Genomic DNA, 14,935 nt, shown 5'->3' with positions numbered 1-14,935 from the left:
ACTCATCTCAGCTGGATCTAACTGGTCAACAAGTCCACACTTAGCTCTAAGCCTCTCTAACATGCCATAAGCCTCTTTCATGTGTCAAAAATAAAAAGTAGCTCACAAATTATAAGATAGAGCTTCTATCAGAAGTTTTCATTGCTTGAGATTTCTTTAAAATCTTCTGCTACGAGACCCTACGAGTGGGACAGAAACCCTGCCGCGTGTGCGTGTGGATGGCAGTACCTCACTTCCTGCACACTGAATCAGGACCTGGGACATGTAAGTGACGTTGCCCAGAGTTTTAATGTCATCGCCCTCCCAGTTCCGGATGGCTTCCGTCAGGATCTGCAGCTCAAGCTCTTTCCTTTTCCGGACTTCTTGACATTGGGCCTGACAGACACAGAACAACACTGTTAAAAGACAAACTTCCAGAATCTTAAGTTCTGGCCACACTGCTTTGTATCATCCTTAAGACAATTATTGCTTTATATCTTACTTCTTCAGGTAGATAATCTATTGAACAATTTGCTTAATTACATGGAATTCAAAGTATTTGCTTAAAAGTATGAAATCAAGTCGAGAGGCAACGCACATAACTGCTCTGGAATACTAAGTATTAGTTTAGAAAAACTGTAGCAGATTTTGACACTTGTATGAAGAAGAAATGTGGACAGGACAAGAATTGTCTTCCCATTCTGGTTTTGTTAGTGTTTGCCAATACAGAAGACTGAAAAGAGGAAACAAAAAGTATAGCTTGTGCTATAAAATAAGGCATATACTTCAAAACCGCAGTTGGTAAGACAACACAACAGCAGAGACAATGGAACCACCGCTGTTCTCTTTCGCAGTAAATCACTAAATACAACATGAATGGAGGGTAAAAAAAATGTTTTAAGTAATTTTAAAGTAGATCTAACATCAATTATACTGCGCTTTTTAAAAATTTAAATAATTATTCTATCACAGTCCACTAAAAGGAGTTTACCAGCCACAGAATGCCGACTCTGTTTTTCTTTCATGTCAGTACAAGACATTTTTTAATCATTTGACTTTTTCAGTTGATAGTTCTTTTATATTCATTTTCCACAATAATGTCTGGGGGGAAAAACAATATGCTTAATCACTTACTGAAAGGTTTTTGAAGGCAGCCATAGATTTTTGAATATCTTGTCTATCTGTATGATAATCCTTTGAATAAAAGAAACATACAATTAGCTTTCACAAGGAAAATATTTTCTTAAAAAGGTACTTTCTAAAGACCAGCTTGAAACTTTTCTAATACTTTTCAACCCTTCACATTCCCTCTTTTCCCTCAGCATTAAAGTGTCAGTCTTTCAGAAAGTCATAAAGCCATTGGACTTAGGGGAAATATAAGTTGGAACAGAATAGTCACAAGCAGCAGGGGTGGGCAAGCCAATGCTGGCTTCATCATTAAGTCTCCCTGGAACACCGCTCCGGCCCACATGCAGTATTCTAGCTGCTTCTGCACTAAAACAGCAGAGCTGTGGAGCTGTGATGAAGACCTTAGAGTCTGCCCCCTTATGGAAAAGGTTTGCCAACCCAAGCCAAGAGAGTAACTTTTACCCAAATGTCTGCTAGGCTGCAACCTGTTATTCAAAATTAAAAGAGCATAATCATTCATTAAATGATTAGTACAGCATTACCCTATAACTTAGGCACATATTGTCTGTAGCTGGATGATCCAAGTAAGACATCTTAACACTATCTGAAAATCGGTTCTCATGTTTCAGCTTTTGGAAACTTTTCCATCAGCAGCAGTGGGTAAAAGAGATGAGGGGTAAATGTTTTTTAACAGAGCTGAGTAATGAGACAAACATAATATTTAACAAAATCATTTTGACAATCCACTGAGTTAAAACTCCGTAAACTCCATTAGTTCTGGCTTCTTTCACAGGAAGTCTGAGCAGGCACTAATCGTTGGTAAGGACTCTGAGGAAGGGAATGACAGCGCAGTACCTCCATGTGTCTCTCCAGCTCTTTGAGCAGCGTAGGGTATTTATCCAGGCGCATGAAGGGTTTGCTCAGGCCTGTGGTCAGCACAAGAATCCCAGGGCTGCTGGCACCTTTGGTCTCCATGAACTCTCCCAACTCCTCACTGGGCAGCAAGTGGCAAGAGAGAAGACGTTGTGGTTAGTAATGAGAGACCATGGTGGCCCTCTGATCTCCATGAGCAACAGCCAGGATTTATGCAACATGAATGCTGCTTTTAACATCGGGAAGGCTCCAGCTTTTATCCCAAATCTGCACTGCTTATCTGGAAATGCCAAATAGGACTCCCACCACCCGAGGGGTCCCACTGCTGCTCTCCTATGAGCAACAGTAACTGTGCACAGCATAGGATGTGTGGGTCTCCACGAGATGCTTCTGATGGCGAGGCCCTCCGGTACTTCAGTGCCATGCAGACGTGTCCCATGGAAACGTGCACGCTCAGAGCCACAATAGATTCCAATCATCTCAGTCTCAAGGTGGTAAGAACAAGGACCGAGCTGCTCCAGCCAAGAGCTAGAGCACGCTGATGGTGGTCACCCCCAGATGTGGCTTCATCCAGCAAACAGGCCCCACCTACGTGCTGCCAGCACTCAGCCGGGAGTAGGCAACGGCTCTTGGGCGGCTCTTGGGGTGAGGAGCGAGAGAAGCAGCAAGAGAAGAGAGCAAACGCTGCGTTAGGTTTCAGAACTTCAAAAGCTTTGTTACATTTAACCCTCACAATACGTGAGGAAGGAAGGTGTCCCTGTGTGCAGATAGCGAATGCGGGTTTATGCTTCAGAACTTCAGAAGCGGTTACAGCCATCTCCCACAACACACGAGGAACAACGGTGTCCCTGTGTGCAGACGAGAAAACCGACTGCATATCTCAAAATTAAAGGGTGAGAAACAAGCTGTAGATCTTCCTATCGTCCTCTTTCAGCATCCCCTTCGAGGTGCTTCGCCTAGCTTTCCCTATAGCAGGTCCTCATGCGTTCCCACAGCTGTGGCAGAGGACACAGGCCAATGGGTGGTCCAGCTCTTCACCCACATGTCTGTTATGGCTGACAGTCACCTGACGGCGACGCCCCTTCCCTGGCGACCTCTGAGGCCTCTGCCAGGCCCTGGGTCTGCTGTCCCTCACGCTGCATGTGCTATCAGTCCACACATCTCACAGCGTGCAGCCCACAGAAAGGAGGGGAGGCAGCACCAGTGCCGGCAGTCAATGCCACATCCAGGAGACCCCGGCGACCCCTTCATCACCACACCTGTCCTAGGAGACCCGGGGTCTCTAGTCAGCAGAGCTGACTAGAGGATACCCATGACACTCATCCCAGAAACAACTTTTCCTAGTCTAGAGGTTTTCCCTTAGAAGGAAAAGATACTTATATCCTTATTTTATAAACAATGTCCTAAAATAAATGTGAAAATCATAACAGCAAAACTGAGAAACAGCCAATTTCCAGTTCTGGTCTCACAGGAGCCTCCCACTGCACCACCCGAGCCACGCTGCCCACTGCCAGAGGTCTGGGGGACACCAGACCCACCAAAGGCTCCCGGTGAAAAGACAGACAGTGTTTAGGCCAACCCAGAGGACACCGAGTCCACAAACGGTGAATATTAACAGTCTCGGACAGTTCAACCTAAGCACAGCTTTAGGATGCATGGGTCTCCACAAGGGAGTTCACCCTAAACACAGCTTTAGGATATGTGGGTCTCCAGCAGCTCACACCTGTAATCCTAGCACTAAAGGGGACAGACTGCCTGAGCTCAGGACCTCGAGACCAGCCTGGGCAACATGGCGAAACCTCGTCTCTACTAAAATACAAATAAACATTAGCCGGGTGTGATGGCATGCAGCTGTAGTCTCAGCTATTCGGGAAGCTGAAGTAGGAGAATTGCTTGAACCCAGGAGGCAGAGGTTGCAGTGAGCCAAGATCTTGCTACTGCACTCCAGCCTAGGCGACAGAGTGAGACTCCATCTCCGTAAAAATTAAAAAAAAAAAATTAAGATGATAAACACTTTCACAACTCCATATATAAGGCTTCATAATTATTTTATTTCTGTAAGGTAGCCCATCATGCTGATGCAGTTTTAAAAATCAGTAGCACAGAAACTGTCAGAGTACTTGAGAGAGAGAGTGTACTAGAGAGAGAGAGAGTGTAGGAGAGTGTGTGTATGAGAGAGTATATATGAGAGAGTGTATGAGTGTGTATGAGAGAGTGTGTGTATGAGAGTGTATGAATGTGTGTATATGAGTGTGTGTATGAGTGTATGAGACAGTGTATGAGTGTATGTGTGTATGAGTGTGAGTGTGTATGAGTGTATGAGTGTGTGTGTGTGTGAGTGTGTATGAGTGTATGAGTGTGTATGAGAGAATGAGTATGTGTGAGAGTATGAGTATGAGTGTATGTGTATGAGTGTGTGTGTGTATGAGTATGAGTGTGTATGAGTGTGTGAGTATGAGTGTGTATGAGTGTATGAGTGTGTATGAGTGTATGAGTGTGTATGAGAGAGAATGAGTATGTGTGAGAGTATGAGTGTATGAGTATGAGTGTGTATGTGTATGAGTATGAGTGTGTATGTGTATGTGTGTACGTGTGTAAGAGTGTGTGAGTGTATGAGTGTGTATGAGAGTGTATGAGTGTGTATAAGAGTGTGTGTATGAGTGTGTATGAGAGAGTGTGTATGAGAGAGAGAGTGTATAAGAGAGAATGTATGAGAGAGAGAGAGTGCGTATGAGAGACAGAGTATGAGAGAGAGAGCACGCACATGCGGGCATGTGAGGGAGAGCACATGCACCCAAGAGAGCAAGTGCACTTTTGTGGACAAGAGACAACTCAGCACCTTTTGTCTGTAACTTAGTGCTTTTCCAAAATCAATTCCTTGAGGAATTCCCAAGCTTGGGCTGACTGGCATCAAGTGCAGTGCCATCTTCAGGGCCCCGCTGTGGGTAACACCTGAGCAGCAAGTGTCCTGATCAGCATGCAGGATACACTGACGTGAGCCCATGAGCACACTGCACATGTTCCTGTCGTTTCTAAACATGGACACATCATCTGCCTTCTTCCCTTAGCGTCCCCCTTCCCCCGGGAGGTGGGTGGGGAACTGAGGAGGGTCCGGGACAGACTCCCCTCCACTGCAGCCACTACAGCCATTGTCCCCTGCCCTCTTCTCAGCTGGGACAACACTGAGCACTACGGACAGCAGGAGAACAAGGACAGAGGGGCGGTCACAGGAGCGCTCGCCATGCCGGGCACTAGAACAAGCACTCATAGATGTCAATGCCCCCAACATCTCTGGGCAGGGCAGACATAAAATTATGTAAGTGATACAAAGGACAGCCTGCACGCAGGCCTCTGCCCAAGCCATCACTGTCAGCGGAACAGCTGATGCTCTGCACCCAAGGTGGACCCCCGCTGTGTGGGTGGCATGCCCAGTCCCTCTGACCCTGGGGCAGCCTGTTCCTCACACACGCGTCCCTCCCCTCCACCCAATTTTTACTCAAAACAGCTCCTTTCTTCCCATCACTCACTCTATTCATTCCTAAAGCACAAATAGAGTAACATAGGGCTTTAGACAGAAGCAATTTATATTTTACTAACAATTCTCTAGGTGTTGGAGAATTTATCAGGCAGTCCCATGAAAATCCAACTTGATGACATATATCTCAACTCCTTTAAATGTAATTCACATAAGGGCCTTTTCTACCAAAACAGTAATCAAGGAAAAATCCATTCAAATCATTATTTGTGTTTCAGGGTTACCTGTGAAATTTCCTAACTATGGTACAGCAGAGAAAAACTGACAAAACTAAACAGAGTTACCCTCATCACCATGGGCCTCGAAAAAAGCCCTGAAGCCAAAAAAGTGAAATGTGTGCAAGCAATACTAACTTCTTTTAATATCCACAAGACACTCTTACAATGCTGGCACAAATACAGTTAAAAAAGGAAATAGAATTTTATAAATTTTTGTGGATCGCTTTTGCTTCAGTTTGAAGTTAAAAAAAAAAAAAATTAGTGCCATAATAAAATGAAACAGCTAGTTACGGCTACTCTGACCAAAGGTGGCTCTTTCAGCCTCACTCTGCTGATGCCAGCAGCCCGTGCACAGTGGGTCTCCTGGGTCCTTACTGACGCAGCGCCGTGGGCTGCCGGCAGCCACAAAACACATGAAATCATGGGGCCAATCACAAAGGAACAAACTGCTGGGAAAAAAATCGTTTTCACAGACTAAATTACGACACCCATAGTTCATTCAAAATAGCCGGGCACAGACAAGCACCGCCTCCATCACAGGACACCAAGGAAGGTCAAAGCTGCTAAAATGCTGGGAGATGGCATTCTGCACCCACCGGGCTCACACTTAGAACTTAAACCCAAGCAATGTAAGGACTGTGAGGATGCAAATCAGACTTTCAAATTTCAACCCACTACACTTCAACCAATCCTTAAAAATGACTCAAAACAGCATGAGCAGATATGCGCCCACAGGCATGGCAGCTTAAAGACCTTCACGCATGTGGAAAGGCCGGCAAGAGGGACAAGTAAGAATCAAAGCACAGAGGCAGGAAGTAGGAAGGAGCCTTGGCACAGGGAGGCGTGACCCCAATTCACTGCCCTGGCCTTTGGGGCAGGGAGGGATCTATGGCCAACAGAGCAGGAGTTCTCAGGGTGCAAGGACCTCAGGAGGGCACGCAAGCCTCACATTCCACAGTGGTGGCATCTGCTGGCTCGGGGGAACCCTCCTCTCGTTGCGGCTCTGACGGAAGCAAGTGACATGCCCTGGGGTTGCTGTCCAGAGCGGGCCTCAGCCGGCCCCTTCACTCTCTGGGCAGCCCTGGGGAGGAGGGACAAAGACCCTCCTGACTAAAACCCACCTGTATTCTTTCTTGTTACTTCAGGAAAACACTACATGTACATCTAAGACCCAACAACCACAGTCATTAACGTAATTACAGAGAAGAGGTTAAATGCAGCTCTCGAGCACATGCTCTGCTCTTGAATGCCTTGGGTTTTAGGAAACTAACAGTCTCAGTGACTTTCAATGTCATCTGTAGGACAGCTCGATTTTGGGAGGAAAATACTGAGTTAAGACTCTCTTCCCCCCAAAATTGTCCATCCTACCCCCTATTTATATTCCCAATCCCACCATCTAGGATCAACTCCTTTCCCCCAACAAAGGGGATGGGGAGAAAAAAATAAGGCTTTCTAATGTTACCCTCACATTCCACTTACTTTCTGTTCATCTTCCTCATCGCTCCGTCAATAATTCCTGAAGAAATTCCAGAGATACAAATGTAATACTTGCACTGCACTTTTATGGAAATCTCATTCGATGTATAAATCCCCAGGAGTGGAGTGGAGGGGAAGGGATAGCGCGTAACTGAAAGCATGCTGGGTGCTTAGAGACACTGCTGACACAGCCCACACTCCCAAGTAGGACCTCACGGAGGGAGGGGTTTTTTGGGTTCTCCTTTTCTGTGACTGCTGTGTGTTCTAACTTCCTTTCCTTTCACTGCATTGTTAAAGGCTGCTTTTTCCTTCCAGGGCTGCAGATGCTTTAATAACAAATAGGAAGTTCACAAAATCTTAATCCTTTAATATTGGAGCACGCCCAGGAAACAGTAACTATCCAGGGTCTTTTTTATTTTTTTAAACAATAGAAGACAACAAAACATCCACTGAACATGTAAGCGTGTTCACCCTGACATGATCTGCTGACAGTTTTTCTGAATGCCGACAATATCCCTGTGAATGAGTTCTTTCAGGAAAGGACGCTGAAACCCAGAGACAGGAGGAAGCCTGCTATGGCTGCACAGCCTGCAGCAGCAGTCACAGCCACAGCCGAGTCCGCTCTGCTACCAGGTCTAGTCTGTGGAAGGACACCCACGCAGGGCCAAACCTGAGCCCCGGATGTGCTTCTCAAGAGGCGAGGAACACCTGCTCACTGAAGAGGCTTTCTAAGTTCTGAGTTGAAATGTTTGATGAAGAGTAAGCTGAAGTTAAATATTTAAGTTAGAAAGACAATGGCATTTAACTTGATACTACTAAAACAATACTTTTTCCATTTACGGTTTTTAAAACGTGAACTTGTATTTGCAAAAAAAAATTATGAAATTTTTTGTAAAACATTAATATAATTCTTTGGCCTCTTTTAGAAGCAGAAAGTGAGCCTCTGAGCTCTCTAAGCCCACGTGTGGTCTCCTCCAAGCCAATCCTCAAACAAATAATTAGAGCAAATCCTCAAACAAATCTATTCTTAACACTCTCTAAGGACCGAGGTCCTCCTCAATAACTGAAACAGCTGAGAAATATCTTCCTCCAATTTGCAGGAAGCAGACGTTGCCGTGTCTCATAAAACGAGCAAAACAATCTGTACAGTCTCTGTTGCACTTGTTTTTAGTTTCAGGTTAAAAAGCTAAAGCTAATGGCCTCCAATTTAATGTTCTGTATATAAAACCTGATCCTAATTTGAAATTCGATCCTTTCACAGCTGATGTAATCTGCACTCGTATACTTCCACTTTTAAGAACTGAGAGAAATATGATTCCAGGACCCTTGACTAAGCTTGTGGCTACACCCCTCAACACTTACCGATTCCTTCAACCTATTAGCCAAAGGGCTCCAGGCTGTAGGGGAGACATCAAAAAAAAATCTCTTTTTACAACAATACTCACCATCATTTCAAAGACTTCTCACCAGTACTTCTCAAGCACTAATTTTGAGAGGTAATTAAAATTCATATCCTTGCACCCTATGAAGGACACAGAGCTGCCCGCCTTCCCTACTGCCCAGGAACATAGTGAGCGAACCTGTGCTCCGTGAGGACGTTCACTGCAGAAGGGTGATTGGCACAATATGTGAGGTACAGGGTTTTCATCTGCTGCATCAGGTTTAAAAAGCAGCCTCCGACTCTCTGCTGAGCTTCGGGCAACCTGGAGAAATGTGACATAAACGGAAATCGTCATCAGTTTTACAGACAAAAGGACAGCTGCTAATGACAAACACAGTATACCTCTGAGTGAGGAAAACTTTCCTCTGCACCCTATCTGTGAAAATGAGATGCCCCGACCCCAGCATACACGTGTTGCTGCCTTGAGTCCAGCAGAGAAGGGGCGCCCAGCAAGCAGCTCTACTGCCAGGTCCTCTCTTGCAGCGTCCAGACTGCCAGGACTGCGCACTACATCAGGACCAACTCTCAGGCCCAAGCTCTTTGGGCAGTGAGAAAAACATGTTCAAAGCCTTCAGTTTTGCATAAAATAAGGAGAATTGCTGAATGTGGTTATTTGGTCTGCAAGTTTTCTACCAAAGTGGCATCAAGGCTAACAAAAAATACAAAAACTGCATTTCCCTTCAGGTTAGAGACTGAAAAGCAAGCCCACCTAGCAGGTGCCTCTCCTCCCTAGATCCCCACCATCCTGACAGTTAACAGGCTTTTCCAAAAAGCATAAACTCAAGAGAACAAAAATAATGAGGAAGAGATGACCAGAAGGAGCAATGGAAGCTGCAAAACAGATATGAAGGGTGGCGAGTCGGCACAAGCTGCAGGCATCAGGGCCCTGGGCAGTGCCACCTCAGCAGGGGGTTGTGCCTAACAGGGTACTACATGCTCACCTCTCCAGATCTCAGGGTTTCTGGGGTGAGGACACCAGCAGCAACCCGGAGCAAGGGCACATGCGGAAAACCGGAGGCCCATGCGAACTCTTACCACCTTCCCTGCACCCCAGGGCGTCTTTGCTCCCCAGACACCCACGATATTCCCAAAAGGATTACATCCTTCTACCCAGGGAACAGGAGCCAGGAAAAAAGTGACCAAAACACTAATGCCACGGATTCCTCCAGAAAACAAAGAGTCACTAGTCCAAGCTCCTGGAGAGCACTTCCAAAGTGTTTTCAGGCATGAAAGGACCACAAACACATTTGCCTAAAAAGGGGGGGACATGAAGGAGCAAAGAAGAAAAAGGAAATTTGATAGTCATTCCACATCAGAATAAAAGTTCCTGATACAGAAAGCCAAAAACTTAAGCAGAAGTCAAAGAAATCATCACATGACTAAGCAAAAAGAGTGCAAGGCACAAGATCAAAGATGTCCAAGACGTCAGCACGGGCTGAAAGAAGACCGGGGCCCCAGACAACAGTGCGGTCATTCCAAAGCCCAGAAACAAGGATACAAAGGGCTCTGAGTGAGAAACACTGGTTTCACACCAAGAAGACAGAACAGCACGGGGCTCCTCAGTACCAGAGCCTAGAGACACTGAAGCCCCCCTTGAAATGAGGGGTGGAAATCCCTCCCCCTGTCTCCATCTCAGGCAACAGTGAACACTCATGTGGATTAACTGCCCAACATGCACTTGCTCCTCAGGAATCTCCCAGAGCAGGTACTTAACCAAAATGACAGAGGAATGCAAAAAAAGGGAAAGACGGCATCATCCAACGCAAAGGTGGACGGAGCCCAGGACTAGGGTTCAGGCCTGCAACTCGTGGGGACACCGCTTCTGCTCTGCCATCCCCTCAGATAAGATAAGCACATGGCCTCGGTCCACCCCTGCTGGTAACAGAACACCTCGGACTGGGTAATGTACCAACAACAGAAATGCACTGCTCACGGCTCTGGAGGCTGGAAACCCAAGATCAAGGCAGCCGCAGGTGGTTCCCTATGCATCCTCACAGGGGCAAGGGGCAAAACAGCTCCCACACAGCTGTTACAAGGGAGCTGATCCCATTCATGAGGGCTCCATCCTCACGACCTGTCTCCAAGCCCTACCTTTTAATACCATCCAGCTGGTGACTAAGTTTTAAAGATGATCTGGGCAACACATTCAGACCACAGCACACTCTGGCTCCCAACATGCCTTTCAACCCTGCAGGCAGGACCTCAGGCCCAGCATTCCTAGTCCACCTGCCTCCCATCCAGTCTCTGGGTGTGTCTCCTCAGCATTGCTTTTCGCTCTGCAGCTGCTAAGTAGTAGCTGGAGAAAGTCATCGTCAGGAGAATCAGCAAGTCACAAGTATTAGGAAAAATCTCATGTTCAAAACACAGAGTACTCAATTTATGCCAACTTGGTCTTCTCGCTGTTTTGCAACAATTTTTTATTCATTCCTTATTAACTGTTAACCGAGGCTCAAAAAGACGGTTCCAGCTCTAATCAATGTAATAAAATTTACTGAGCTGTTACCGGTACGTCCCACAGTAAGAGCTGTGGAGACAGAAGGGCACAAGGAAGTAACGCCGTGAGAGTTCCAAACCCCACTGCCGCCGCCGCCTTCTCTCCTCAGACTCAGTCATTCCCGCTACCGTGGGCCTTCCCTTCCAGACTAGATAAATGTCAGTTTTATAAAACATGGGCTTTGGAAAAGAGATGAGAGTATACCTCTGCTTCTAAAACGCAGCAATAACGTAGGTGCCAAATGTAGTTAATGTAAATAATACAGACAATAGAAATGCAAAATATAGACAATAAAAATATCCCACACAGGTTCAGGCGGCTGATCTGTGTAAGAACATACCAAATGTAAGTGCTCCCTCCACCTACCAGTCTCTTCTCTGTGCTGGGTAAAAAAAAGACCAACACCCTCCTTCAAGATTGAACTTTCCATCTCTTTGCCTCTCTTAGCGCTCCTTTGATCTCTGTCCGAGCAAGACATGTCCCCACCCTGTGTAATGGAGGAGGCTCACAGAAGCACAACAGGTACCCGCAGGGACAGGAAGTTCAGTGAGGTCTGCAACAGCCGGGGCCTCTCCCACAACACAAGCAGGCTAAGGGTGAGGATGCAGAAGTCCTCCTGGTGGTGGCGGTGACAAACAGACCTCTGCACAGATGGGAAGCTGCCCCACCTGCCTAATCTGCCATGCTTCTTTGCCCTCGAATTCAATAGCTACTAGCCACCTGCAGCTATTTCAAGTAAGGTTAATTAAAATAAAATAAAAAAATGAAAGTTCAGTTCTTCAGTTGTGTTAACCTCATTTCAAGAGCTTCACGGCCCCAGTGGCTAGAGGCTACTGAAATTTGTATAGCAGATACAGCACATTTCCATCAGTGGAAGCTCTGAACAACACTAACTCATCCAAGCCATGTTTCCAAATCCTGAATGTGTCATGCATTTATTATAGAGCTTTACTGTTTAGTTTATTAAAGCACAACTGAAGGCAAAGTAAGCTAGCATTTGCACTACTGCAGACCCATTTCCAACTGTGAACAGGTAAGTGGGGTTTTAATAGCCTTCAGGGATTAGCCACAGTTCTGTCTGCATTTGCAGGATAGTCACTGACTCACAAATTAATTTCAACTACTGTAAGTATGCAGCACCATTACAAGGCACTGGGAGCAGATTAGAAACAGGGTAAGAAACAGTCGCTTCCTTAAAGTGACTGCTATCATTTTGGGGAATATGAAACAATTACAAAAGTAAACTGAATGTAAGACAATATGCAGTCTCAATGACACGAGCTACAAACTGCTGCCAGCTTACAGACACGGAAGGACCCGCCCCTTAATCCCGGTACTGAAGGCACACAGGTTTTGAGAACATTACACACTGACATCTGAGCAGGTGATGTTGATGTTCAGTGACACAGTACAGCACTGGAAGAGGCTGGCTTCTAGGATGACAGAACCCTGCGTGCCTCACTGGGAGGACTGAAGATAACTGAGTAATGATGGAAGGCCAAAGCTGGATGAACAAAAAAAGAACACAGCCAGAGATGCGGCACAGGAAAATTATCGGATACGTGTTACCTAAAATGGGTTAAATTCTTACACTGCAGAAATACTGCTCAGTGCTGGGCCACAAAGTATGCAAAGATTTCAACTCCTATCTGGTCCAGTGCCACAGCCCTGATCCATTCAGAAATGAAAATTAAGATAAACTGATTTCCATTTCTGATACTTCATCAATTATTGAAAATTAAGTCACATTTCAGAATAGCTTATAAAGGAACAATTACTTCAATGTACAAGTGTCTTTCCCTATTTCATTCACCCCCACCCCCGAGCCGAGGCCCTAGATTTTTATTACCTCTTTCAGTCCCAAACCAATTCTCCAACAATTTTCTGTCACTGCCACCCCCAGTTCCACGGCTGATAAAGCCCTTGTAATCATTAATTCAGTAGCAGCTGAAGCTCATAGAAGTCAGCTGAGTCCCAGGACTCGAGCATAACGTGCCAACATACACCGCACGTAATGCCGCCTAGGCACCTAAATTCGCTCGACAACCAACCAGACTCTCAGAAATCACCAGCACAGAATATGAGCTCAGAGTTAAAGGAGAGGATATGCGCCCTGGTTCTCTCTTGTGCTCCACAGGCTGTTCTTCAGAGTGTGATAATGTGCAGGAGGGCATCCCACGGGGGCTACATCAAGGCCATGGGCAGCAGGAAGGTGCACATGGGTCACTAGAGGCACCACGCATCATGCCAGGTGCTTCCACCAGGCCTCCTGGCAGAAGCAAAGCCATGATCTACAGGTGTGGTGTCACACTGTGTCCATGAATGGTCCAACATCTGATGACAGCTACAGTCACACATACTCTATTCTCTATATCTTCAGAGTAACAGCAACAGCACAAGGTAAAAGGGGGTACCCAAGGGTTTTTTTCCCCCCTTACCCAGAGTAAAGATGACTGGGTCTCAGCAAAAACATTTGAGAAATCAAAGAGATGCTAAGCAGTTTCTTCCACAACACACTTACTCCTAGTGGTACTACTAACTAGACAGGAAGGGTTCTCATTTCAATAACAAGTGATTTCGGATGGAAACTAAGATGCATATGAAGACAGAGCCACGTGCTGGGGGAACCTCCACAGACATCTCCAGCCACAAAAACCCAGCAATCTGTCCATGATCGACAGACAGCCTTCACAAACAAGGCGTCACAAGCAACCTCCTGTCCCACTCAGGGTGTAGACAGACAGACAGACAGACACACACACACACAGCACTCAGGGTAGAAACAGACAGGCAGACACAGACATACACAGACAGAGCCCCTGAAGCCATATGACCTCTGGCAGGTCCTCTCTTGCTGACTACCAAAAACCTTCTAAGTTTTCCAATTTATTGGCATACAGCTGTTGACAGTAGCCTTTGGTGAGCCTCTGAACTTCTGCGGTATCAGTTTTAAAATCAGAGATGAAAAAGAAAACATTATTTCGGTTTTCTCTTTTTTCTTACTCCGGCTAAAGGTTTGTCAATTTTATTTTTTTCAGAAAACCAACTTTTAGTTGTGTTGATCTTTTGTAATATTTCAATTTCATGTATTTCTACTCTAATCTTTATTATTTTCCTTCTACTAATTTTGGGTTTGGTTTGCTCTTGCTTTTCTTGTTCAGAGGTATCATTAAAGTTGTTTATTTGAAGTTTTTCTACTTTTTGACGTAGGTGCTTATAGCTATAAATTTCCTCTTCGTACAGTTTTTGCTGCACTAAACCCATAGCTTTTGGTATGTTGTGTTTTTGTAATCATTTGTTTCAAGAAATTATTAAATTTTCTTAATTTCTTCATTGGCCCACTGGTCATTCAGGAGCATACTGTTTAATTTCCACACGTCTGTATAGTTTCCAAAATTCCTCACTATTGAGTTTTATTCCATTGTAGTCAGACAAGATGCTTGATAAAATTATTTTTGATTTTTAAGAAATAAATATCATTTTTTAAGACTTGCTTTGTGTTTAATATTTATGGTCTATCCTTGAGATTGATCCATGTACTGAAGAAAAGAATGTGTATTTTGAAGCCACTAGAGGAAATGTTCTGTAAATATCTATCAGATTGATTTGTTCAAAAGTGCAGATAAAGTCACATGTCTTTTTGTTGCTTTTCTGTATGAAAAATCTGTCCAGTGCTGAAACTGGTGTGTTGAAGTCTCTACCTATTATTGAATTGGGGTTTATCTTTCTCTTTAGTTCTAGTAATATTTGCTTTATACTATCCGAATGCTCCAGTGTTGGATGTGTATTTA

General features: G+C 45.1%; 1 protein-coding gene across 18 annotated transcripts in view; it reads right to left on the bottom strand.

The window, feature by feature from the left end:
* ARHGEF7 (Rho guanine nucleotide exchange factor 7) overlaps positions 1 to 14,935 on the bottom strand; it is a 182,388-nt gene that overhangs the window by 28,133 nt on the left and 139,320 nt on the right. For all 18 annotated transcript variants that reach the window (XM_032246239.1, XM_032246235.1, XM_032246225.1 and 15 more), the window contains 4 exons: positions 8,790 to 8,912; positions 1,963 to 2,101; positions 1,114 to 1,173; positions 229 to 375 (listed from right to left, as the gene is read on the bottom strand). In XM_032246239.1, coding sequence (XP_032102130.1) covers positions 229 to 375; positions 1,114 to 1,173; positions 1,963 to 2,101; positions 8,790 to 8,912 — 469 coding nt within the window. The remainder of the gene's footprint in view (positions 1 to 228; positions 376 to 1,113; positions 1,174 to 1,962; positions 2,102 to 8,789; positions 8,913 to 14,935) is intronic.

The sequence above is a fragment of the Sapajus apella genome, unplaced genomic scaffold, assembly GCF_009761245.1.
Source record: "Sapajus apella isolate SASKATOON/1434 unplaced genomic scaffold, GSC_monkey_1.0 scaffold60, whole genome shotgun sequence".
In the NCBI taxonomy this organism is placed as follows: domain Eukaryota; kingdom Metazoa; phylum Chordata; class Mammalia; order Primates; family Cebidae; genus Sapajus; species Sapajus apella.
This window is presented reverse-complemented; position numbering and strand designations above follow the sequence as displayed.